Raw genomic sequence first — 25,066 nt, 5'->3', positions numbered from 1 at the left:
AGTGGGTTTTTAAGTGTTTTTTTATAAAGTGTTTTTAGAAAAATCATTTATCAAATATTTTTTTTTAAAAAATTATAAATGATTTTTTAATACTATAAGTGATTTTTCTTTTTTGAAATTTAAAATGTGTTTCTTAAATTTTATTATATGCTTAGAATCCGTTTTGATAGTAATTCTAAGAAGTAATTTTAATATTTAAAATTTTTATTTTTTAAATATTAAAAATAATATAAATACTTTTAAAAAATCACTGTCAAACATACTTTTAGAATAAACATTTTTAACACTTAATGTTAAAAAATTTTAAATATTAGAAATATTAAAAACGTTTTCTAAAATCATTATTAAATAAAGTCTTAGATAGTGTTTGTTTTTTGGCTGAATAAAAAAAGTCAAAATATTTAATTTTTTCTATTAAGGTAAAAATACTTTGTTGATATTAATCAACATAATTAAAGTAAATTTGTTATAAGTTTAGTTTAATTATGTTGGTTGATATCAGTGAGTTACTTTTAACTGAATAAAAAAAGATAAATATTTTAACTTTTTCTATTCAGTCAAAAAACAAACACCATTTTAATGTTTTTTCAAAAATAGTGTTTTCAAAAATTACTTTCAAACCTACTCTTAAGGGTTGAAATCGAAAATACGTAACAAGCCAAAGGGAGCAATAACGCATCATGAATGAATTTTATAATGAAATTTACCAGTCTGTGAATTAAAAAAAAAAAAAATAGTTGACATTATAATAATAAATATAAAATTAATAAAATATTAATAATGTCAACAATAATTCTAATAATAGGTATAATATTAATGGAAAAAATATTACTAAGATAATTAATATTTAATAATAATATTTATTTTTTATTTTAATTTTAATCTATTTCCCGTTTTCCCAGAAATGAGGGGAGATAGAAGGTATCATAACTTCCAACAGAAAATCAGATCATCTTTTCTAGGCAGAAAAATAAAAGTCAAAAAAAGTATGGCCAATATTTGCACTCTAGTATAACTTTGAATAGAAACTTCTGGCCGCTGCTAATCCAGGAAAAATTAAACCCTAACCCTAATGCACTAAAATCAATATGAATTTTTAAGATGCAGTACAACTTGCATGGTTGCTGTGAACTTCGTTAATTATCTTGAGCTTTTCTGTTGGTAAAATGTCGGTACAGATTTTTTTCTATTCAGAAACCACACCATCCAAACCCAACCCCCCAAGCAGAGCAATTTACAGAAGAGAGTAAAGAGATTAACCCAAGCAGACATGATGAGATGGGCAATCAGTAGGATAAGCAGACATCTCCTCTTGCTTCTCTACCCCTGCAAATTCAGATCAAATGGATTTAGTCCCCAAATAATAAACAGAAGTGACCGATGGCCAATGAGATGAAGACAATCAAAGTCTCAAATACACACCTGTTGGCTCAGAATTTCAACCGCTATATTTAGATCTCCATCAGAGGCTGCAATGGCAACTTCTACCTGTGTCTGAAACAAATCCATATTCTCACTTTAGAATCCCTTGCAACTCAACTGGATGCATACGTGTTTTTTAATGAGTTAGCTTCATCACATGGTTTCTCAGCTATGTTTCTATGTATTATGCCTACGCAAATTGTGGACCACCTTATTTGAGTAACTTACAACCACCTGAAGTGTTAAAAATATTATAATAGAAAAAGAGAGACAAGAATTCAAAATAGAAACATGAAAAGAACACAGCACAAAGTTGGTCCTGATTTTTACCCTTTCAAAACCCATTGATACAAGTTTTTGGATGTCTTCTTCAGACGCCAATGAATCCTGCATCCCGACGACAAACAGTAAGTATTTAAGAATCATCAACCTGTAAAGGGAACATGGGAAGCAATCTGAATTATTCTAAAGAAAAAGCAAAACCTGATGGTGTGCATTGCCTCTTGCAACTGCAGCAGCACTATCTACAGATGACCGCCTGAAACATCAATAAATTAATAACATAAGAGAGTTGTTCAACTCCACAAAAGGGAAGCATTCCTGTTGATCATCATAATTCATCACACTGGAATGCATTTGGTAGAGCCTGTGACATGTTCTCAGCATCAATTATAAGGCAATTCAGAACTCAGGTGAGTTCTCTGCCAAAATTTCATGGGGGAAAATGCTGTTGGGTCATTTAGATTCATTTCTATTTTGGCAATTTGTAAACATAACTCACTGCTATGTTTGCAAGAAGTTGAGTTCAAACAAATCCCAACAACTCCCACCTTCCCCACACCTCACTCCTTTCAGCCCCACAACCAGAGATCCTGTTCTTATCATTGGGTTCAGAAATCCATATTTTCTTTTCAGAACTTCATTTTTTCCCACCTTTCATGGGCTCTAATTTTGTTTCCAATGAAGCATACTTGTGTACATAGTTCCAATACATTCAACCTAAAATTCCCTGTGATTGTCTGACATCAGTTGTTTATGTTTTCATCAATAAAAAACATAACCTTTTTTAAGGTACAAAATATAAGCATATGCAAACAACCATTCTTTTATTCATCCAAATTTTTAGGGATCACAGCTACTCATTTTAGATACTAGGTAAGATTTCCTGAGCAGTAAAACAAGAATTCCATGAGCAAGCTAGAGTTAATTGCCTTGTATCAATTTATCTGGGATACAAAATGAGCAAGTTAGTCTTAAGCATACACATTAATGTATTGAGCATGCACCAAAAAATTCTTCCCATACCTTTCATCCAGTACCTGTTGTTGTGTCGTATTTGCTGCCACATCTAAAGAATGGTCTAGGTTGCTATTATCCAATAGTCTAGCCTCTAGAGTAGAATCAGAAGGAGTAGTTTGACTTTGGCTTGAACTTAGAGTCCTTCCCCTCCCAGGAAACCTGGAACTCTCTTGGGATGCCTACATGTTATTACTCAACTTCTTAGTACAAGAAGAAATCCTAACAAATAGAAAGCATATAAATACAACATCCCCATGTGGTCATGCCTAATCAAGGATTGAAATTTTGATATAGATGCATATATTACTACTGGAATATGGAAATATCAATATTGAAAATTTTCCAAAGAAAATGATGAAAATTACTAATTTTTTTGATAGGTAAATAGAGCTTGTATTAGAAGCGCCTAGAAATGGTGAATACAGTACACACGAAGTATACAAACAGAATGCCAAAAAGCTAGGCAAAAAAGACAAAAAAAAAAAAAAACATTTCCCCTATCTAGACATAAAGCATTCTATAAAGTCAATCATAGACTAAGTATGATCCTCCACAAACACCCTAGCCCAATTTACAAGAGTATACAAAAAGGAAAGTTTTAAAGCTTGGTTTGACCATTCAAAATCATTGAACGCTCTTTCATTTCTTTCCTTCCATAAGGTCCACAATAAGCATAAAAGGGCAGTCCTCCAAGCCTTCTCCCTCCTCTTACCCACAAAGGCGCAATAGTAAGATGACAATTACTATTAAAACATGAAATTCTGAAATGAAATTTTAATGGGGGTTATGACATGCAATAAACCATCACTTAAAACTCAAAAGATTATTAGAAGAATACATACATGAAAACTTATGATGCCCGGACTCTCTTGACTTCACCTAGTGTCATGTCAACACCATATGACATGGATGTAGGCAAGTGATTCTTGTTAGATACTCCTATTTGGTTTGGATACGACAATTCGGTTTTAATCGATTTCATTTTTTTACTTTCAACTTTCTTTGCTAGTAGTTACTTATAAAAATGGAGTTGGTTGGGAAATGAATTTTTACATGATATTTAAGGATGAGAAAGAAAAAATAGAGACAAAAAGAAAAGGGGAGTATTTTTTTATCAAGAATATCTTTTCTTTTGATTAATTTTTATGGAAGATTGAGATTAGGAAAGTCATGATGTTGGGAAAGTTCCTAATTTAGGTGTTAGGAATTTTGTATATATATGTCAGTCACTGTACAAGCTATAGATCAAGGAAATTTTTTTTATACCTTTCATTCTTCCATCTCTCTTCTTCTACAATTTCTAATTATTTTTTCCTTTTTGTGTCCAAGTGTCTATACCCATTATTTATATTCCTTTTACCCGAGTCTCCATATCCTAAAATTTGGAGATGTGGAGGATCATACACCTATGCACAACCACACCCAAACCCATGCAAGATAAGTATATGATTTATAGAGTGAAAAAGTTGCATATCTTAACAAAGGATAAATGTCATGTATTTGAACACTTGAGTATCATAAAATATTTGTTTCTTTAGGTAAACATATAGTTTTTAGAAGAAATAAAATGACTTCAAAGAAATTAAAAATAAGTTAGTATGAACCAGTGTATTTTTTATGTACTCAATTAAAATAATTATCACTCTAATCTAGCCCTATGGGTGAAGGGTAGAACTTGGGTTAGACCTCTAATCTAATCAGACCTGCCTGAGCTGCAACCTTAATCTTTAGCTATTAAAATATGACAAAGGCCAAAACTTAACCTAGCCCTAGGGATATGGATAATTCAGCACTTTGGTGGAGGCTTCCACAATTACCATAAGTCCATGGGCAAAACTGGGTTAAACTGAAAGACCCACAACCATCAAAAGCCAGTGGAAACTGCATTGCAACTGTTAAATGTAAAGAATGGAACAATGGTTCCAAGAATATTGGATTGTTTTGCTAAAGCAACATAATTAATCACAGTTGAATCTATGCATGGATGTAGAAATACTTCAAGAGCCAAAAATGGAAACTATTTGTTCCATGGCAGGCGAAGGTACATAGATAATGCACTAAAATGTGAAAGAATAGATTTACTTTGGTGGAAGACTTGATACCTGGGTAGACATTCCCCTTTGTGGCATCCAGGAAGAAAGGTTTCTCCATATATTTCCAGATATTAAGCCACTGTTTTATTTAAAGAACTTAAATTAGGACTCCTGGTGGAAAAACAAAACCAGAAGCGAAAAAGAGAAACTACCTGGGTGAAGTATTTGAGCTTGAATGTGTAGGAATGTAAGCTTGAGGGTTGCCACCAGTGCACAAAATAAATTTTGGTCGCCTCACACAACTTGACTGAAAATTAGAAATTAAAAGCTCATAATTTTATTTGGGGACTACCCATCAAATAAAAGATATTTTTATTCAAGGACCAAATATTTTAACTGAGAGAGCATAACAACAGGTTTGTCTCAAATATACATAGAATTGCAATGTAATGCAAAACATGTTTAAATTTTTATAGTTACCATGATATATTGCACAAGTTCATCTCGGCAAAGAAAAGAATTTATCATTTTCTTAATGATTTATCGTGCAAACAAAAAAAGGTATTCCATGGTGAGAATGGGAGAAGCATCAAGAAGTGGGTTAGAGATCAATAAGAAGGCTTGATTACATTCTGCAAGAACCTAACAAAATAACAATCAGTATTATCATTCAAATTACCTCATGAAGTATTTGACATCAACAACATAAAATCTAATATTAGCCTGTCAAAAATCACATCTTCAATTAAAGTCATGTCCATCAGATGTAACAAATGATCTACTCTATTAACTACATTTATGTAAACTTATTTATGTATTTATTTATTTTTGATAAGTTACATTGGCATAAACTTACTATTATTCAACACTAGCATTTAAACAAGAAAGTTGTCACTTTGTATAAATGACATTCCTGGTTTTAAAGGAAATGATAATATTTTTTTAATAAAAAAATAATAATAATAACAATCATAAATAGGCACAGAACCAGAGGCAGAGGGTCCCTGTAACAAATGCTTTAGATATTGGTAAAGTCTTGTGGAACTCATCAAAATCCCTGATAGTACAATATTATCATTACAGGTCAATAGAAGAACCGCTCAGTAGCACCATAAAATCACATATAAAATTTATGAACACAACCCTACAACTTAATTAAAATGATGCCAAACAAAGTGCTTAGACTTTATATTTAATGTGCATGTGGAAATAAGTGGAAAACAGTGCAGCTAATTCCATAAGAGGGCTTGACCAAGTTTAGAGATCACATTTTTCAAAATCAGCCATATAATTTATCCATCTAATTACTAGATTATTTCCAGCACAATTTGACCAATGCTCTTAGTGACAGAATATACTGTGACTGGCCAGACCTTTTTATGCAACGCTCTACTCAAAAGGAAAATGAACTTTGCTCCTTTAGCCACTAGGCACTCCAATGGTTTGGGAGAAGGAAAAAAGACTCATCTTTTGTTGCTTTTGGCATGAGATGATTAATACAAAATGTCATCTATCAATGAACAGTGGATTGAAGGTGTTCTTAGGATTACTTTGTTTTTCTCTCCTCTCCTATAAGCAATTCTAATCCTTTCATACAAAAATTCACTGTTCATACTGAACCACTTGCAGAATCAAATCCAGTTCCATAAGATTCTATACCAGCTATGCATTCTCCATGCATCTGTGCCCCGGAGATGTCCCTAATGCTATGGGCTTTGGCTTGTGTACATACAAAATAATGAATGGGATTGTGAAAATCCTTTCACCACCAATGCAAAAGGATGTGTCAGAAAGAATGGAGCACTGCTCCACTCTGCTGCATTCCATATAATAAGCAAACTTTTTTCCGTAGAATTCAAACATATGGACACAAAATACAATCCTGCGTTTTTGTTGTGTGAAAAGGCCACCATTAATTATATTTGTCCCAAATCTACCATTTGGATATTTAAACAATGAAATTGATATCATAACCAGAGGCAGATTTTGATGTCTCATGGAAATGAAATCATTCTATGGCATTTTATCACCATTTGAATAAGTACATTATGTTAAGGGCACAACACTGTAATCATGGAAATGAAATCATTCTATGGCATTTTATCCTCCATGTGAAGGAGTTCATTATATTAAGGGCACAGCACCGTAGTTATAATTCCAGGAAATAATGTCCATTTATGTCCCTACCACTAATTCCATCTCCACTCTAAAGTATCATTTATTGCCTTTAAATACTATGGTACAAAAATGGAGATATTCATTTCCATATGGTATCCAAATCACTCTAAAACTGCACTAAGATTTTGACCAGACCAAGAGGCCTCATGAAAGATATCACAGCAAATTACAGAAACCCAAGTACATATATAGCTCAGATGGTAAACATGTGAGATATGGGTAGAGTCCAAAGGATAATATAGGGCATGAACTCTATAGAAAAACTGGACGGAAGAATTATTTCATCAACAAATCCAGTTCCTGAAGAAGTACTTACAAGTAATGAGGATGACTCAATGGCAGAATAGAATGAGGTTCCAGGTATTAGAAAGTTGAATAACCCATAAGTATCTGAAACACAGAAAACATTTTCTGTTTTAGAATTTCTACTAGCTTCCTTCAAAATATTAACAAGCCAAAAGAATAGAGTCACGAAGTTAGTAATGTATTTAAACACAATGGAGAAACAGACATGCAAATCCGGACAAAATGCCACATAGGTGTCCAAGCAATGAGACATTCGTCATAAGAAGCTGGAACACTACCAATAGGATCCATGCATACCTGAAACAACAATTTCAAATAAAATGCCACATGTTAAAGGAATTCTAAATGAATAAAAGGAAACATCAGCAAGCATGTTGCTACATTTACCATTTAGCAGGAACATTAAAGAGTCCAAACACACTGCAGGAAAGAAGACGTGATCAGTAGTTGAAGATTGAAATAACTTCATACCGTCTATTGGAGAAATCAAAACTCAAAATTAATTAGTTGCATCAAAGAATTCACTCTTCACAGAAATGCATGCGAATGTGTTTACATGTGTACATCTAATCTTGCAGGTGCACAAGATTCAACACTTAAGTTGCAAATTCTCAATTCCCAGGCATCGGCTGATACTAGACTGTTGACAACATTAGCAGAGATCACAGTTTCTGCAAATATCCTGTGCAAAACATAGGAGTTCTAACTCCCATTTTTGCAGCAGGTGTGGATGATTCCTTCTGGTCTTAACCGTGTCAGAAATGCTAATTTCTTATCTAAGTTCTAGTTTATTTCATAAAAAGGGGAACACTTTAGATGATTTATGAAATAACTAGTTTTGCATTTTTTTTTTTTTTAAAAGAGACTGGTAAAATATTCAGGGATGTTTATGTCATTTTAGAACGAGCAAAAAAATTTGGTTCTTCTCTCTTGCTCAAAAAGATGCAGAATTGCTAAATTATGAGGTTACTTCAAGAAGATGCAGATGCAGATGCAGAAAAAATGAACTTTACTAAAAGTGGAAAGTAAGAGTTAAGTGCTATTTCAAAATTCCATATACTTTGACCAATGAGAATGCCAATTCAAGGAAATTTCAGCTCTCAAGAATTAAAAGTCTCAGCATATGAACCCGGATGGAATGCCAAACAAGTACTTAATGATCGAGATGGAGAAAACTAACCTTCTAGTTTGAGCTCCACTCAGACTTGTCTCTATAACAATCATAGAAAATAAAATTCCTGAGAAGCCTATTGCACACTCGTTCATGAGATAGTGATATGAATAAAAAGGATTATAGGCTACCAGTGATGCAATAAGAACATGGAAAATGGCATTGCTTGTTGCCAATAAAACTATCATGTAAAACAAGCGAACAGATCCCATGATTCTCTCCAGCTCAGAACCCAGAGGAACCAACGCCATCATATTGAAGAGAACATGCAGCAGAGAACCATGAAAGATAATGGCGGTATAAATCCTGTATACTGCCAGAGAAAAAGAGTAAGATCCATGACCATAAGGGCACCACTAATTACAGTTGCATACAAGACAGACATAAATCATTTTTTGAAGACCAAGAATTATTAAGTATGACAAATGCATTACATCGGAAGTAAGACGAACAGGGGAAAAAAACAAACAAAGACTACAAAATGTCCGCAATTATTTCGCCCTTCACAGTTTTTTTTTTCTTTCGCTTTGCAATAAAACAGTGAAACTTCTATCAACAATCAGATCTGGTCAAGGACTAAGCACTGAATTGTATTCAGATTTTTGTAATCATGGACATTTTAACTAACAAAATCAGCACTGGAAAATGCAATATAAGGCTGCTAGCTCGAGGCTGCATATTCTGGCATAACTTTAACTAGGCTGAACAAAGGCTGCTTGGCCGGATTGAGCTAGGCTCAAGGTTTTGGCGGTTGACTTTGGATGAGCTAGGCCAAGCCCAACCCAACATTAAGAACCCATAGATTTAGGCAACAGCTCAAAATGCAGATTATCCTTGATTATAGACTACTTCTGAATGTAGTACCCAACCATTTACACAAGGAATATATTCCTAGAGAAGATCCATGATAGAAAATTTTCAATCCAATTGGAGAGGCATTATAACAACTTATGAAGTTATCATGCAATTAAGGTTGTTTTAATATTAGTGTTAGAGAGAGAGTAGATCTCCATGGCAAAAAAGTTTCAATCCAATTGGAGGGGCATTGTAACAACTTATGAAGTTACAATGCAATTAAGGGTGTTTTTAATAGAGATAGATAGATAGATTGACAAGTTGGTTGGCTGAATAGTGGCAAAATGGAAGTTGAAATTACCCTTTTAACCTTCACTTTTCTACTTATGTTAGAATGAAAGGTAATGACATTTTTGAAACTCCAAATTGCTGTAAACTATTCTACAATTTTATCCTCCAAACCTGGCACTTTGCTATACACTTCCTGCTCCTAATGAAAACCCTAACACATTAAACAAAATAAAATGTGATTAACACACTCAAAACCATTTTTTCTTTTTAATTTTATTGGAAACAGAAATGTATTAAATATGTACAAAAAGTACATGAGAAGGATGAGGAGTCCTGTCCACAGCTACAAAAAGCTGAAAAAAATTGACTCCGCAACAAAGAGGAATTGGAAGCAATAAGTGATAATTGTATAGCAAGTTTTTGAGGTAATGGTCGAGAGCTTCATTCATAGCTTTAACGTGGGGTCTATGAAGGATCCTGGGTTGGAGATTTCTCATTTACTATTCGTTGATGATACTTCGTTACTCTATGATGTGAATGGGGAGCAGTTGTCATATTTTGGTTATAAACTTTGCTTTCGGGCTATTTATGGTTAAATGTCAACTTGGAAAAGAGTGAGGTTGTTTCTTAGGGACTGCCAAGAATGTGGCTAACATGGCATCTATGCTTAGGTGCAAATTGGCCTTCTTTATATTACATATATGGGTTTACCAGTGGGGATTCCTTCAAGTCTAGACGTGTTTGAAACCTGGAGGCAGAGCCTAGGTGATTGGTGATTTGTTTCTTGAAAAGGACTAGTTATGAACAGAAATCAGCATTTGTTGACATTGTCATTATGTTAATATGAAAATTGAAACATTAAGTGGCTATACAGCAAAATGAAATAGTTAAATATTAATTATCTTTATGCTTTAAGAATTAATTTTTTTTTATCAAAAATGAAGAATATTGTATTAATAGTAGTAAAGATACAAGAGAAGGATGAAAAGTCCTTCCCTCAAAATACAGAATCTGATCAAAGTAAGAATACATCCCTCTATAGAATTAAATAAAGATACTTAAATCTAATTACTTTAAGAATTAAAATTTTAATTATTTGAATAATCATGACTAAGTTAGCTACTTAATCTGGGATTTTGTGCAGGTTATAGTTTCTATAAACCTATAACCCATGACATTTCACTTCCACAATAAATGTCATTTAATAACTATCTTAGACTAAATGATCATGCTAATAATTCAAAATGACATAATAGAATTGTCTTGCGATAAAATTACACACTAGTACTATGTGACACTAATCAGACATAGACACTGGATGCTTCATTCACTTAAATATTTTTCAAAAAATACAACACATGCTTCATAAATTTGTTGCACCAGCAATGGTTCTAATCATAAGGTTTCTTTGTATATGGCTGCAAATACTGAATAAGTGAAAAAGCAGAGACTCTTAAACTTCAGTACTAGAAAGGGAATGTGCATATTGGCCTTATTTAGGCTCAAAATTATACAAAACAATTACTTCTTGTAAAGTGCATCAAGAGAATGAGATCATGAAACATTTATGAGCTACTAGTAATATTAATGCAACATGCTCAGCAATAATTAAAAGGTAAAGGATAATTTACTGTTAGACAAAAGCAATGCATACTAAAGGACAAAAAATGTTACTTATAAAAAGCACGAATGAAAAGGATGCAGTGTTAATAAGGACTTATTTTAAATAATTCATAAACTCCATAAATGAAGGACTGCAGTGAACAATGAAGCAATTACAGGACTATGCAAGAAGTAGCAAAATTATTATGTGAAGGATGATGAGATAGTTGCTTAAAAAAATAGTTCCATTAATATTTTCTAAGAGGAATGCGTTGGAGTTTTTACCTTGGAATTGGGATATAATTGCAGATGGAGAGAAGCATATTTCGACAAAGGAGTCATACCCAACCAAAAGGCAGACCAAGTATATAATAGAACAGATAATCACAACTGCAGAAGTGAGAAAAGGGATATTGTCCCACCACTGCCCAAACCTAGTACGCAATCCTGCCTGTAAAACCAGCACCAAAGTAAAAGTATTTATTAGTGTTTTTTGGATAGATAAAGAAAATGTACTGATGATAAAGAAGGTATACATGATGTAAAAAGTATTTATTTTTTTTTGATACGTAAACACAAATATATTAGCAAAGGCAAACGCCGCAAGGTACACAGGGAGTATACGAGGCGACGACGGCCTCACAACAAAAGACCAAAAAAACGAACAAAAAACCCACCAGCCCTCAACTGGAGGCTAGCCACTCCAGGAAACCTATAAGGGAGCGGGACTCCGCACCATTATACAACTTAGCCCACCCCCACAAATTACAAACAAAAGAATATTTAATTTTCTGTATAGCAAGCTCCCCCCCCCTAAATGCTAGTCTATTCCTTTCTTTCCACACCGTCCAAAAAATAAATAACGGTATGGATCTCCAAATTCTCTTCCTCTTTTTGCCCACAAAAGAGCCCTTCCAGCTGATAATCACCTCCTTTACAGTTTCTGGAAAAACCCACTGGGCTCCAAACAGGCTAAGAACCATCCCCCACAACACTCCAGCCACTGTACACTGAATAAGAAGATGATTCACATTTTCCTCCTCACTACCACAAAGGTAACACCTGTTAGGCATCTGCCATCTTCTCTTTTGAAGCCTATCAATCGTAAGAACCCTTCCCCAAGTCGCTTCCCAAGCAAAAAACGCTAACTTGGAAGGAACATTCTCCACCCAAACTTCTTTTTTGGGAAACATAGGGATGCTATGGCTGGTCACCAGCCCATACGCATCCTTGACTTCATACTTTTTATGATGTAAAAAGTATTTATTAGCACTTACAGGTACATGATCTTATCAAAATAGTTCCTTTTTTAAATATGGGAAAACTGTAGATGTTCCAATTGAATTGTACTTGTCCTAACTACATATTCCAGCAGATATATAAGACAAATTTGAAATTGGTGAAGAGTGGGTATTTTATTCTTGAAGGGAAGGAAAAAGGGCATTGCTGTGCCAGTCAGAATGAGGAGTTGGATGTGTAGCATTCGCTCCAAAGTAGAAGAATATATATTCCATTGCAGAAGTTCAGGCAAGGCCTAATTCAAATCCCAGTAAGCACAAAGCAATTCAGTCAAACAATGAGGTGCTGACATATTTGATGGCTCCTTCATATGGGAAGGTTTTTAATACTAGTTACTAAGCTTCTGCATCACATTATCCATTTCAATTCATTTTCCCAATCAACTAGGAAAGGAAAAATATCACATTTGCTCAACACAATAAAAAATGCCAGTATGCAGCTCTCCTTGTAACCATATAAATAACACTCAGTGGAAGCTTCATTACAGCACTATCCATTTATCATCCAGTAAAATGATTATCTTAGATCCATATGTATGAACTCCTCAAGAGACAAAACATCAAAACCTTTTTTAATTATCCTGATAAATAGTAATTGAAAGGATTAGTTTAACAAATCAAATTATTTAAGTTGACATCAGGCTTTCACTCTCCAACTGCAATGTCTTTAATAACAGCTCTAACATCTCCTACGTTTTTCCTAATCACCAGCACATAAGTATTAAACCCAACTCCACTATGCCGCCTTACACTAATCACCAGCAGTTTTATTTTTCTATCCCCACTAACCAAAATTCTGAGATTCAAATTTTAATTTCTTTCTACCAACATTTTCTCAGCAACCAAACGGAGCTCAATTGAACCAAATAGCAGAAAAACGACCACAGCCAGGTGTAAAAAAACATAACAATTGGCTTTATCCATAAACAGCATCGTTTCACCAATACAAAGCACGAATCTTCAAGTCAACGATTCAAATCTCGAACACGCATTTCTATACCGTTCCTAACAACTGAAAGAAACTTAGGGCTTTCTGGCACAGCCGACGATTAATGAACAAAACCACAAAACCACAAAACCTCAAAACCTAATTTCTCCGTTTGTCTGCCTAGAAATTGTCAGCGAAAACCAAAGAAGAAGAAAGAAAGAAAGAAAGAAAACCAAAACAACTTGGAACTTTCAACTCAATCAGTCATGAGAAATTCTAAATGTGCTACGCTTTCATTTTATTTTCTTCGCTTTTCCCATCATTTCTCAGCAACCAAACAAGGTACATAGATCAGAGATTACCTCAGAAACAATGTTGGGTCTCATTTCTTTTCTTTTCCGGTAGTTTTTCTTCTCTGTGATTTGATTTCTTGGAAGTAACCACCAACCACTGCTCTATTTATAATTAATTATATTATATATGTCGGGTGTTCTAGAAATCCCATTCGGAGCCCCACCAAACTTCCGGGTCGGGCAGTCCGCCCTTTAACCCGACTCTCTACCAACCACGCAGACATTAAGGTACATTCCTTTCAATTATTCTATATCCAATGATCCTTGGATTTCCCAATTTTATAGTATGCTGACAAAGTCTGGAATAAATAATAAGGAAGCATCGTGTTTTCGGATAAAAACAAGAGAGAATCATGATTTAGGGTTTGCAAATATTAATATAAATATTGTTTTTATTATTTTTAATAATAAATAATATTTTTTTAATAATATATATATATATATATATATTATTTTCTTTATATATGATAAATATTTTTTTATTATTTTTTCTTTCAACTTTAGTCCTTTACTTATTGCTGTTATTATTATTATTATTAGAAGTTTTTAGTATTTTCTAGTATAATCATGATATATTTATTATACATATTATCAATTTGACATTTATCATCAAATAAAAATATTTTATTTATTTTTTATTTTTTTTCCTTTTAACACATAAAATTAGAAAATAAATTACTTCTCATGAAAATAAATTATAAGAATTTATGATTTTTGTTTGTTAATAAATTATAACTTTTATTTATTGATAAGTTACATTATTTTAATATAATTAACAAATTAAAATAAAAACAATTTGAAAAATAATTAAACAAAATTAACGAGGGAGGGCATAACAAGGTAGGTATGGAAAAATCTCAAACTTAGTGGCTTTGGTTTTTCTTTGGTGCTAATTTTTGGTTTAAAATTAGGCACATATGGAAAATTCTCGAACTTTTTAGTTTTGGTTTTTCTTTGGTGTCAATATTTGGTTTAAAATTAGTGAATCAATTGAACACTCAAATTAATAGCATCATTATATGATCTCCTTAAAATCAAGTGGATTTATATTATAAAAAGAAAATTGTGAGTATAGCTGTTTGGTCATCTTCTTAAGGAAGTAATTGGTTTTACTCAAAATTAGTATGAATAAATGCTTATCAATTTAATTAATGATTATGAACTAAAGTATGACGCACATTTTGGGTGAGAAATCCTTTGATTTACGAGCTCCATTTTCGGTGAGATTTCCTTGATTTATGAGCTCCATTTCGATGAGAAATCCCTCTACCTATTTCCAATGAGAAATTCGTCCATTTTTCCTATGATAAATCCTTTTATTTCTAGTGAGAGATCCCTCTATTTGTATATCATGTTCTTATGAGAAATTCATCTTTCATTCCTACGACACTTAAGCTTTATGAGGAATGAGAGATGTTGAACCTAGAAGGAGGTATTGAAGACCCATTTCCAATTGCAAAGAAAGAAGTGTTCAAGACCTGGATTTAAGACGAACTTGGAAGAAGAAGAAAAAGAAGACTCGAAGTGATAACGAATGAGGCAAAAGAAGAAAAAGAGTCGGAGTTAACATTCCAACGAAGCAGGAAGAAAAAGAAGACTAAAAAAGTGTATAATTTTTTGTAAATCCAAAGATGGTTGTGTCATAGTTATTTGAGTAGTTCTACCTTAACAAAAAAAATGTGAGTATTGTTGATGTTTTTTTTTTTTAAAAAAAAGTCTCATTGTAACATATATATTTTGTGTTTTTTTGTTAGAAATTGATGAAAAAAAATCAATATTTTGTTTATGAATTTATCACATTAATGAAAAATAATGTATTTATATTCTTAATTGAGCATTGAAAATGATGTAATGGAGGGGTTCATAATTTTGCCACCAATGAAAATGTAGAGAGATTTGGAATGGTAATTATATTTGTATTTTATTTGACATTTGTTTGTAAGATAATAATAGAATTTTTTTTTAAATGTGAAGTAAATTTTGTGGGGAATTTGGGAGGTAATTTTGTTTGTATTTTATTTGGTATTTGTTTATTTGTAAGATAAGAATGCAATATTTATTGAAATATGAGATAAATTTTGTTAAGATAGTGTGGTGGTGGAAGTATTTTTCATTTATTATGTATTAATTTGATTTTATTTTTTCCTGTAGTCATCTTAATTGTTGTCATTTATGCTGTGAACCAATATGAAAGAAATAATGATAATAAGTTATTATATTTATTTTTAAAAAATGTTGAAGCCTCTAATATATTTAGTATAGAAAGAATAAAATAAAAATGAAAGTTATTTTATAATATTTGAAATCATATTATAAATTGACTTAAATTATTTGATTTAAGTTTTAGGAGCAAATGTGACGATGTTGAACTTCCTAAAATCCAAAAAGACCTATCAGAGCTTGGATACATTATTAGTAAGACAAAATACAAATATGTAGAATACTCAATTTATTTTTTGTGTTGTTGTTATAGTTTTATTTGTTTGAAATTGTTGTGTAGTATTTTTTTGAAAACTTGTTCTTAGTTGTTATTTGAATAGACTTTTGGAAAGTTATAAGTGAGAAAATAAAGGCTATGCTTAAATGAGAAAAACACCCAAGAGGGTGAGTGAATTGGGTTTTTCAAATTTTTTTTAACACAACAAATTCAAGCATAATATAATAAAAATAAAAAATAAAAAGATAGAGTTAGAGAATTCAAACTCGAATTTTATAGTGGTTCGACACTTTCTTGTCTACGTCCACTCTCCTCAATCTCCTAACCAAGTGAGGGTTCCACTAGCTTGAAGCTTCAACCAAACTTCAAATCCTTTACACTTGGATTTCGGCTCCAATGGGCTCTTACCCAATCTCTTCAAGATTCAAACCTCTTGAAGGCTTTAACACTTAAGTTTTACAAGAATGAATCCCTCAACCTAGCTCAAAGATAGCTCAAATACAAATCAAAGATAGGATGACTCACAAGGGTGTACTAAAGAATATGCAAGTGAGGATTTAATGCACTAAGAAAGAAATGAGAGCTTTTAAGGCAAGAACAAGTGGGTAGACAATTGATTGCAATTGTTCTATATATCATAAAAGAAGAGGAGCTATCAATTTATAGGTTTCTAAGTTCAGAAGCTTAGAAAGCAAAAAAGCAGCCTCAACTGGTCGAGCTGGGGTCGACCGGTTCACTAGCCATTGGAGCATTTAATTATTTGGCAGGTTACCGTTGCCTCGATCGGACCTCGACCGGAGGTTGACTGGGAAGGAGGGAACCTCAACCAGGAAGGGAAGGTTATTGGAAGAGAGAGAGTGTTTTTGACACTCCTTGATCGGACCTCGACCGGACAAGGGCAACCGGTCGACCATTTTCACTTATTTTCTTTTCTAACACTTAGACAAGGTCTTTAAGTAAATTAATATGCTAATTTTGAAACGTTTTGCCTAAGGTACATTTGATAAAACTCGGGTTTTAATGAAATTGCAACTTTAAAGAACAAACCGAGTTTTCCAAAGATGCATAAAAAGATATGTAAACCATAAGTGCACCCATGCATTCATCTTACATTTGTTTCCTGTGATTAAAAGTCTTCCGAAAGTTTCGATCTTGTATCCATTTGGTCATTTGATGAATTTTCAAATTTATACTTGAGATTCTTTACCATTCAAACCAATTAGTCACTTAACCATGATTTGTTATCATCAAAACCTAATTAGGAGAACCCTTGGGTTAACAATAAGCATGGTTTGAAATTTTAGAATTTTTTGATGAAATATCGCCGATATATATTTTGGTTATCGTAGCAGTCCGATATGATATTCCACACTGATTATCGACCGACTAATTTTTCATCGATTTTTCAAAAATTTCACCAATATATGGGCATTTATCGAGAAATTTCCTGATATTTTCGGTGATCAACTCGATCAGTTGTTTGCCCCTTCAAATTTCAAATATCAAATATCAAATTATTTACGTTTTTCAAGCCTTGTTACCATTGGGCCAAGTTCACACTTATTAATATATGTTCACAATAAATTTGTTAAAGCTCATTATTTAAAAATAAATAATTAATTATAATTATTTTACTTTAAATTTTAATTAATTAATTAATTAATGTATAAAAACCATTATTATTGTTAGAAAAATGAGAATTTATCAGATTATGGGAACTTGTGAATGATCATCCATATTGATGTATATCTCTTTATGACTCCCTATTAAAGAGAAATACCTCTAATGAAAATCTATTATATTCTCTTCCTACATTCTAATTTCTCTTTCTTGTTTTCTTCTTCTTCCACTTTATAATTTTACAACACATTATCAGCACGACTAGTCTCTACAAAAAAATAAAAAGATTTTTCTTTATTCAGAGAAATAGAAATACGTTCTCCTTTTTAGAGAAATAGAAAGACTCTTCTTTCTTCTTTATCACAAAAGGTATGTGATAAACTTATATCATGATTTTCTATTTTATTACCCTTTGATCTCTATTTTCATTTATTTTATTTGAATACATAAATATGTATAATCCTTATAACCAGAAGTTATGGGGTAAATTATAAATTATGGGGTAAATTCATAACTAGAAGTTATGTATATGATCCCTAATTATTTATTTTTAATTATACGATATAACTAGATGTTATACCAAACAATATTATATATCCAGAAGCTATAAAATAAATAAATAAATAAATAAATGTTCATAGCCTGAAGCTATGTACAAATTTACATAATGAAAGTTCACAGCCCGAGTTGTGCACAAACTTACATAAAATAATTCATAGCTTAAAGCTATATATTACTTTGCACAGTTTTGTTATGATAAAATAATCATAGCCCAAAGCTATGAAAATTTAATATATATATATATATATATATATATATATATATATATATATATATATATATATATGTTAAATTTTAATTCTTATTTCATATTTATACATTTTTACCATATTTATAATTGATAAATTTTAGGTCATTATATTTTTAGATATTGTTTACTTGAAATATTGTTAAAGCATTTTATTAATAGTTTATTATAATAATTGAAATATTTCTCTGATCAATATTACATATAGCTTTCAGGTAATGTCAAACCTTGCAAAGCTTGAATTTGTTGCCCTCGATATTTTGGGCAATAACTACTTATCTTGGGTTCTGGATGTTGAAATTCATCTAGATGCGATGAATCTTGGAAATACCATTAAAGAAGGAAATGACGCATCCTTGCAGGATCGTGCCAGAACTTTGATATTCCTTCGCCATCACATTGATGAAGGATTAAAAGGTGAATACCTTACTGTTAAAGATCCTTTTATCCTTTGGAATAATCTAAGGGAACGATATGACCACCAAAAGATCGTAATCCTTCCAAAGGCACGCTATGATTGGATGCACTTGAGATTACAAGATTTCAAGTTTGTTAGTGACTACAACTCGACCCTATTCAAAATTAGCTCACAATTAAAATTATGTGGAAAAAAGGTCACTAAAGAAGATATGCTTGAAAAAACATTCACGACTTTTCAGCAGCAATATTGAGAACGTCGTTTCACTAGATATTCAGACTTGATCTCATGTCTTCTTGTGGCTGAACAAAATAATGAGGTATTATTAAAAAACCATCAATCTCGTCTTACTAGGTGTATGTCATTGCCTGAAGCCAATGCCACATCTGTTCAAACCCTTGGACATTGACAAGGACGAGGATATGGACAAGGTCGAGGACGTGGTCACGGTTGAGGTCATGGTAAACATAATTCTTCTCATCGTAGTGGTTTTCAAAGTAAAAAGAACAACTCAAACCACCAGAAGTGGAAGAATTCAAAGGCACAACCTGAAAAGGGGATAAAACCACAAAGTAAACATGCTCATGAGAATAAGTGTCATAGATGTGGCATGAAAGGACATTGGTCATGTACTTGTCGTACTCCAAAACATTTTGTTGACCATTATCAAGCCTCAATAAAAACAAAAGGAAAGGAAATTGAGACGAACTTCATTGATAGTGATGACCCAGTAGATTTAACCCATTTAGATGTTTCAGATTTATTTGAGAATCCTAATGAGAAAATTAACCATCTAATTGGTGACGGAAATGTTTGTTATGATTAAATGTTATGTTCTTATTTAGTTATTTGCCAATAGGTTTATTTTGTTATCATCTTTAAACACATTGTTTATTATTCATCTTTTATAGTTTATTTCACATTTTATTATTTCTTATTTAAATTCTTCTCTTTATTTATACTTGAAGATACATGGATCTTTCTCATACCTTGGTACATTATACGACATCCAATGTAGATGCATGTCTTGCAGATTGTGCCACAACACACACAATCTTTCATGATAAAAAATATTTTCCAACATATCGTTGGTTAAGTCTAATGTTAATACAATATCAGGTCCTATAAACTTGATTCAAGGCTTTGGAAGAACAACTATTATTTTACCTAGAGGAACTAAAATTCACATTAAAGATGCCCTTTATTATGCTAAATCTAAGCGAAATCTTCTTAGTTTCAAGGATATTCGCTGAAATGGATATCACATTGAAATTATGAATGATGATAGTAATGAATACCTTCTCATTACTTCAATTATTTATGGGGAAAAACACATCTTGGAAAAGCTTTTTTCTTATTCTTGTGGGTTATATCAACCATTCATTAGACCCATTGAGTCATATGCTATCATGAACCAGAAGTTTTGTGACTTAAAAACTTTTATGATATGGCATGAACATCTTGGTCATCCAGGATTATCCATGATGCGTCATATCATCAACAATTCTTTAGGGCATCCCTTGAAGAACCAAAAGATTCTGATGCCCAATGATTACAATTGTGTTGCTTGCTCACAAGGCAAATTAATTATTAAACCATCATTTACCAAGGTTGAATATGAATCACTAGCCTTTCTAGAAAGTATTCAAGGTGATATTTGTGGACCTATTCATCCACCTAGTGGACCTTTTCGTTTATTTATGGTTTTAATTGATGCATCAATTCGTTGGTCTCATGTTTGTCTTCTTTCAACTAGAAATATTGCCTTTGCTAGGTTACTTACTCAAATAATTAGACTCAAGGCACAATTCCCTAATCATCTTATTAAGAAAATTCGTCTTGATAATGCTGGTGAATTTTCCTCTCAAACATTTCTTGATTATTGTATGTCGGTTGGAATTGATGTTGAATATCTTGTTGCTCATACCCATACTCAGAATGGATTAGTTGAATCTCTAATTAAGCGTTTGTAACTGATTGTAAGACCATTACTCTTGAGAACAAAATTGCCCTTGTCTGCTTGGAGACATACTATTTTTCATGCTGCCACTTTAATTCGAATTCGCCTTATAGTTAATCATGATTGCTCACCTTTACAACTTGCTTTAGGCTTCCAACCAAATGTTTCACATTTGCATATTTTTAGTTATGCTGTCTATGTTCCCATAGCTCCACCTTAATGTTCCAAGTTAGGACCTCAACGTCAATTTGGTATATATGTTGGTTTTAATTCTCCCTCTATTATCCGTTATCTTGAACCAGTCACAAGTGATGTTTTTACTGCCCGCTTTGCAAATTGTCATTTTGATGAAAATGTTTTCCCACCATTAGGGGTAGACAAGTCAAAAGAATGTCAAGACATTACATGGTATGTACCCTCCTCATCTCATCTTGATCCTTGCACAAGATAATGTGAGTTAGAAGTTCAAAGGATTGTTCATTTGCAAGGACTTGCAAATCAATTACCTGATGCTTTCATAGATATAAAGAAAGTAACAAAGTCACACGTGCCAGCTGTGAATGCCCTAACACATATTGATGTCCCTGAAGGACAATTGGAGAATACCATAGCAAATGAATCTAAGACACGCCTAAATCATGGTAGACCTATTGGCTCAAAGGATTTAATTCCTAGAAAAAAAAAAGGAACAACATATGAAAAACTTAGTACTCATGAAGAGTTCACAAATATGAAAGGGTCAAATGATGAAACCCAACTTAACAAACAGTTTGCTCCTGAAGAGACATAAATTGATCAAATACCGATATCTAGAACTGAAAAGATCTCAATGAGTCACAGAAGAGAAACAAAGGACCGTAGTGACATTATCATAGATAATATATTCGCATTCCAAGTGGCTATGGACATCATAAGAAATGATGAATATCAAGAACAACAAACTGTGAATGAATGTCAAAAAATGAATGATTGGCCAAAACGGAAAGAAGCAATCCAAATATAGCTAAACTCGTTAACAAAATGAGAGGTATTTGGACCTATAGTTCAAACACCTGGAACATAAAGCCTGTTGGATATAAATGCGTCTTTGTGAAAAAGTGAAATGAGAATGATGAAATCATAAGATATAAAACACGACTTGTTGCTTAAGGTTTCTCTCAAAGACTTGGTATGGACTATGAGGAAACTTATTCCCCTGTCATGGATGCAATCACACTTCAATACTTGATAAGTTTAAGTCTTTAAAGGACTAGATATGCGTCTTATGGATGTTGTTACAACCTATTTATATGGGTCTATAGATATTGATATATATATGAAAATCCCTGAATGATTCAAATTTGCCTGAAACAACTAATCCAAAACCTCGAAACATGTACTCAATCAAACTACAAAGATCTTTGTACGAATTAAAGTAATCCGGATGTATGTGGTATAATTGTTTGAGTGAGTATTTGTTAAAAGAAGGATACGTGAATAATTCAATTTGCACATGTGTTTTTATCAAGAAATCAAAATTTGGGCTTACAATAATTGCAATGTATGTGGATGATTTAAACCTTATAGGAACTCCTGAAGAGCTCACAAAAGCAGCCAATTATTTAAAGAAAGAATTTGAAATGAAAGACTTAGGGGAAAACAAGATATTGCCTCGGCTTGCAAATCAAGCATTGTTCAAATGACATTTTAGTCCATCAATCGACATATACAGAGAAAGTATTAAAATGATTTTATATGGATAAATCACATCTAGTCAATTCCCTTATGGTTGTTCATTCACTTGAAGTGAACAAATACCCATTTCGTCCTAAATAAGAAAATGAAGAATTGCTTGGTTCAGAAGTACCATATCTCAATGCAATCGGTGCACTAATGTATCTTGCAAATTGTACCAGACCAGACATAGCATTCTCTGTCAACTTACTAGCAAGATACAATTTTGCCCAACTAAAAGGCATTGCAATGGGATTAAACATATATTGCAATACCTTCGTGGAACAAGTGACATGGGTTTATATTATTCAAAAGAATCAAAATCACAATTGATTAGGTATGCAGATGCAAGATATCTTTCAGATTCTCATAAAGCTCGATCTCAAATGGGATATGTCTTTACTTATGGTGGAACTACAATATATTGGAGATTAGTCAAACAAACAATGATAGCCACATCTTCAAATCATTCAGAAATTCTTGCAATTCATGAAACAAGTCGTGAATGTGTATGGCTAAGGTCAATGATCCAACACATACAAGAAACATGTGGACTACCTTCCATCAGAGGCAATGCAACCGTGTTACATGAAGATAATGTTGCTTGTATTCTACAAATTAAAGGAGGATTCATAAAATGTGACTGAACTAAGCATATCTCTCCTAAATTCTTCTATACTCATGAGCTCCAAAAGAAAGGTGAGATTGATGTTCAACAAATTTGGTCATGTAATAATCTAGCAAATCTTTTCACAAAGGCGTTACCTTCGACCACATTGAAAAAGTTAAGGTATGACATTGGAATGCGAAGATTGAGAGATCTACCATTTGAAATGTTGAAGATATCATAATCATGTTTACATGAGGGGGAGAATGCTAATATGGATATATTGCACTCTTTTTTCCTTCGTCTAGGTTTTGTCCTACTAGGTTTTACTGGCAAGGTTTTTAATTAGGCAGTTACCATATTCTTATGATCATCCAAGGGGGGGTGTTAGAAAATATGAGAATTTATCGGATTATGGGAACTTGTGCATGATCATCCATATTGATGTATATCTCTTTATGACTCCTTATAAAAGGAAGATACCTCTAATGAAAATCTATTATATTCTCTTCTTACATTCTAATTTCTCTTTCTTGTTTTCCTCTCACTTCACTTTATAATTTTACAACAATTATGATTTTCTTAACAAGCATTTTTTTAATATCATTTATATGATAATTAAATATAAAAAATATAAATATTAAAAATTATATATGCATCATCATTTATTTTATATTATTGAATGCATTTGAATGAAATAAATTATAATTTTAATATTAAATGTATCATCATTTATCTAATTAATCCTATTTTAAAAAAGTACTATCACTTTAATTTTAAATTTTTTATATTTATCCTTTTAATTTTGAATGTTTTTAGTTTAAAATATTAAAAAATTAAAAATAAAAATTTATTAAAAAATACTAAGAAAAAAAATAATGTAGTTCTAATATTTTATAAATTAAAATTAATTTGATTAGATAAATAATAAATTATTAACATTGATTTATCCTTACTTATTGATATTTTTCAATTAAATTTTAAAAAATAACTTTAACATGTGTATTTTTATTTATTTTATCATTTTTCGGAGTTTTTCTAAATATTTTCATGAATTTTGAATAATGTTCATTTTACAAATATTTTTGTCAAAATACTGTAAAATCTAAGTACTGTTATATCCGTGTTTACCAATATTTCAAGGTTATAAGTAGTTTTTTTTTATGCCCAATTAAATTTTTTGCTATTTGTATCACTTACCATTATAATTTATATAATGTTTGACTTATGTGCATCACATGTATACCCTCTTTATTCTCCTCTTATTGGGGAAATTTTGTATCATAGAGTTAAACATCTTTTATAAATTTTGGTGTTGAAATATATGATTTAAACTATGCACATGGATTTAGTGCAATCGAATTTTTCAAATTACTTGTAGCATTTAGCTTGAGTGTTAGAACTAATTTCCAAAAGGAAAATTGTTATCTTGAGCTTTCCAAGGCCAGTTAGTAATGTCAATTTGGGAATATAATGTTTGATAGAACTTACAGCATTTTACATATATTTCTACTTTATATCCAACAGGTAACTTATCTATTAAGTCATCCAATCTTGCATGAAAGAATACGAGGCCCAGGCTCCTTGAAATATCAAGAATAACAATTTTGAGCATGCTCTGTTTCTTGAGATCCCCTTGCTTTTGAAAAACTCCAACCATTATTTCGTTAACCATCTGGAAATTCTGGGATGATGGTAGAAATGCATTTGGCTTCAAATAGTTTCTGTAAACCGGCTGGATATCCCTCGTACCCTTAGACCTCTTCCACGGCTGACGACTATTCCTGGAATCATCTCTGACTTGGATGGATGTAGCAGTAATAATGG

General features: G+C 32.1%; 2 protein-coding genes and 1 pseudogene across 6 annotated transcripts in view; 1 reads left to right on the top strand and 2 right to left on the bottom strand.

The window, feature by feature from the left end:
* Nucleotides 1-25,066, top strand: part of LOC117920112 — an 81,024-nt gene that overhangs the window by 34,888 nt on the left and 21,070 nt on the right. The gene's annotated exons all lie outside the window — the stretch shown is intronic.
* LOC117920114 (rhomboid-like protein 15) lies at nucleotides 988-13,758 on the bottom strand. Of its 2 annotated transcripts, XM_034837475.1 has the most exons (13): nucleotides 13,686-13,758; nucleotides 11,383-11,548; nucleotides 8,419-8,722; nucleotides 7,626-7,658; nucleotides 7,444-7,535; nucleotides 7,249-7,322; nucleotides 4,967-5,061; nucleotides 4,824-4,893; nucleotides 2,728-2,900; nucleotides 1,906-1,960; nucleotides 1,753-1,809; nucleotides 1,423-1,494; nucleotides 988-1,326 (listed from the first exon to the last, which is right to left on the bottom strand). In XM_034837475.1, the coding sequence occupies exons 1-13, from the start codon at nucleotides 13,707-13,709 to the stop codon at nucleotides 1,321-1,323; spliced, it is 1,221 nt and encodes a 406-aa protein (XP_034693366.1). In that variant the 5' UTR covers nucleotides 13,710-13,758; the 3' UTR covers nucleotides 988-1,320. The 2 variants fall into 2 exon arrangements, with proteins under 2 accessions (XP_034693366.1, XP_034693365.1); XM_034837474.1 differs by lacking the exon at nucleotides 988-1,326 and having other exon boundaries at nucleotides 1,411-1,494.
* Nucleotides 5,070-7,238, bottom strand: LOC117920115 (annotated as a pseudogene).

The sequence above is a fragment of the Vitis riparia genome, chromosome 8, assembly GCF_004353265.1.
Source record: "Vitis riparia cultivar Riparia Gloire de Montpellier isolate 1030 chromosome 8, EGFV_Vit.rip_1.0, whole genome shotgun sequence".
Classification (NCBI taxonomy): domain Eukaryota; kingdom Viridiplantae; phylum Streptophyta; class Magnoliopsida; order Vitales; family Vitaceae; genus Vitis; species Vitis riparia.
This window is presented reverse-complemented; position numbering and strand designations above follow the sequence as displayed.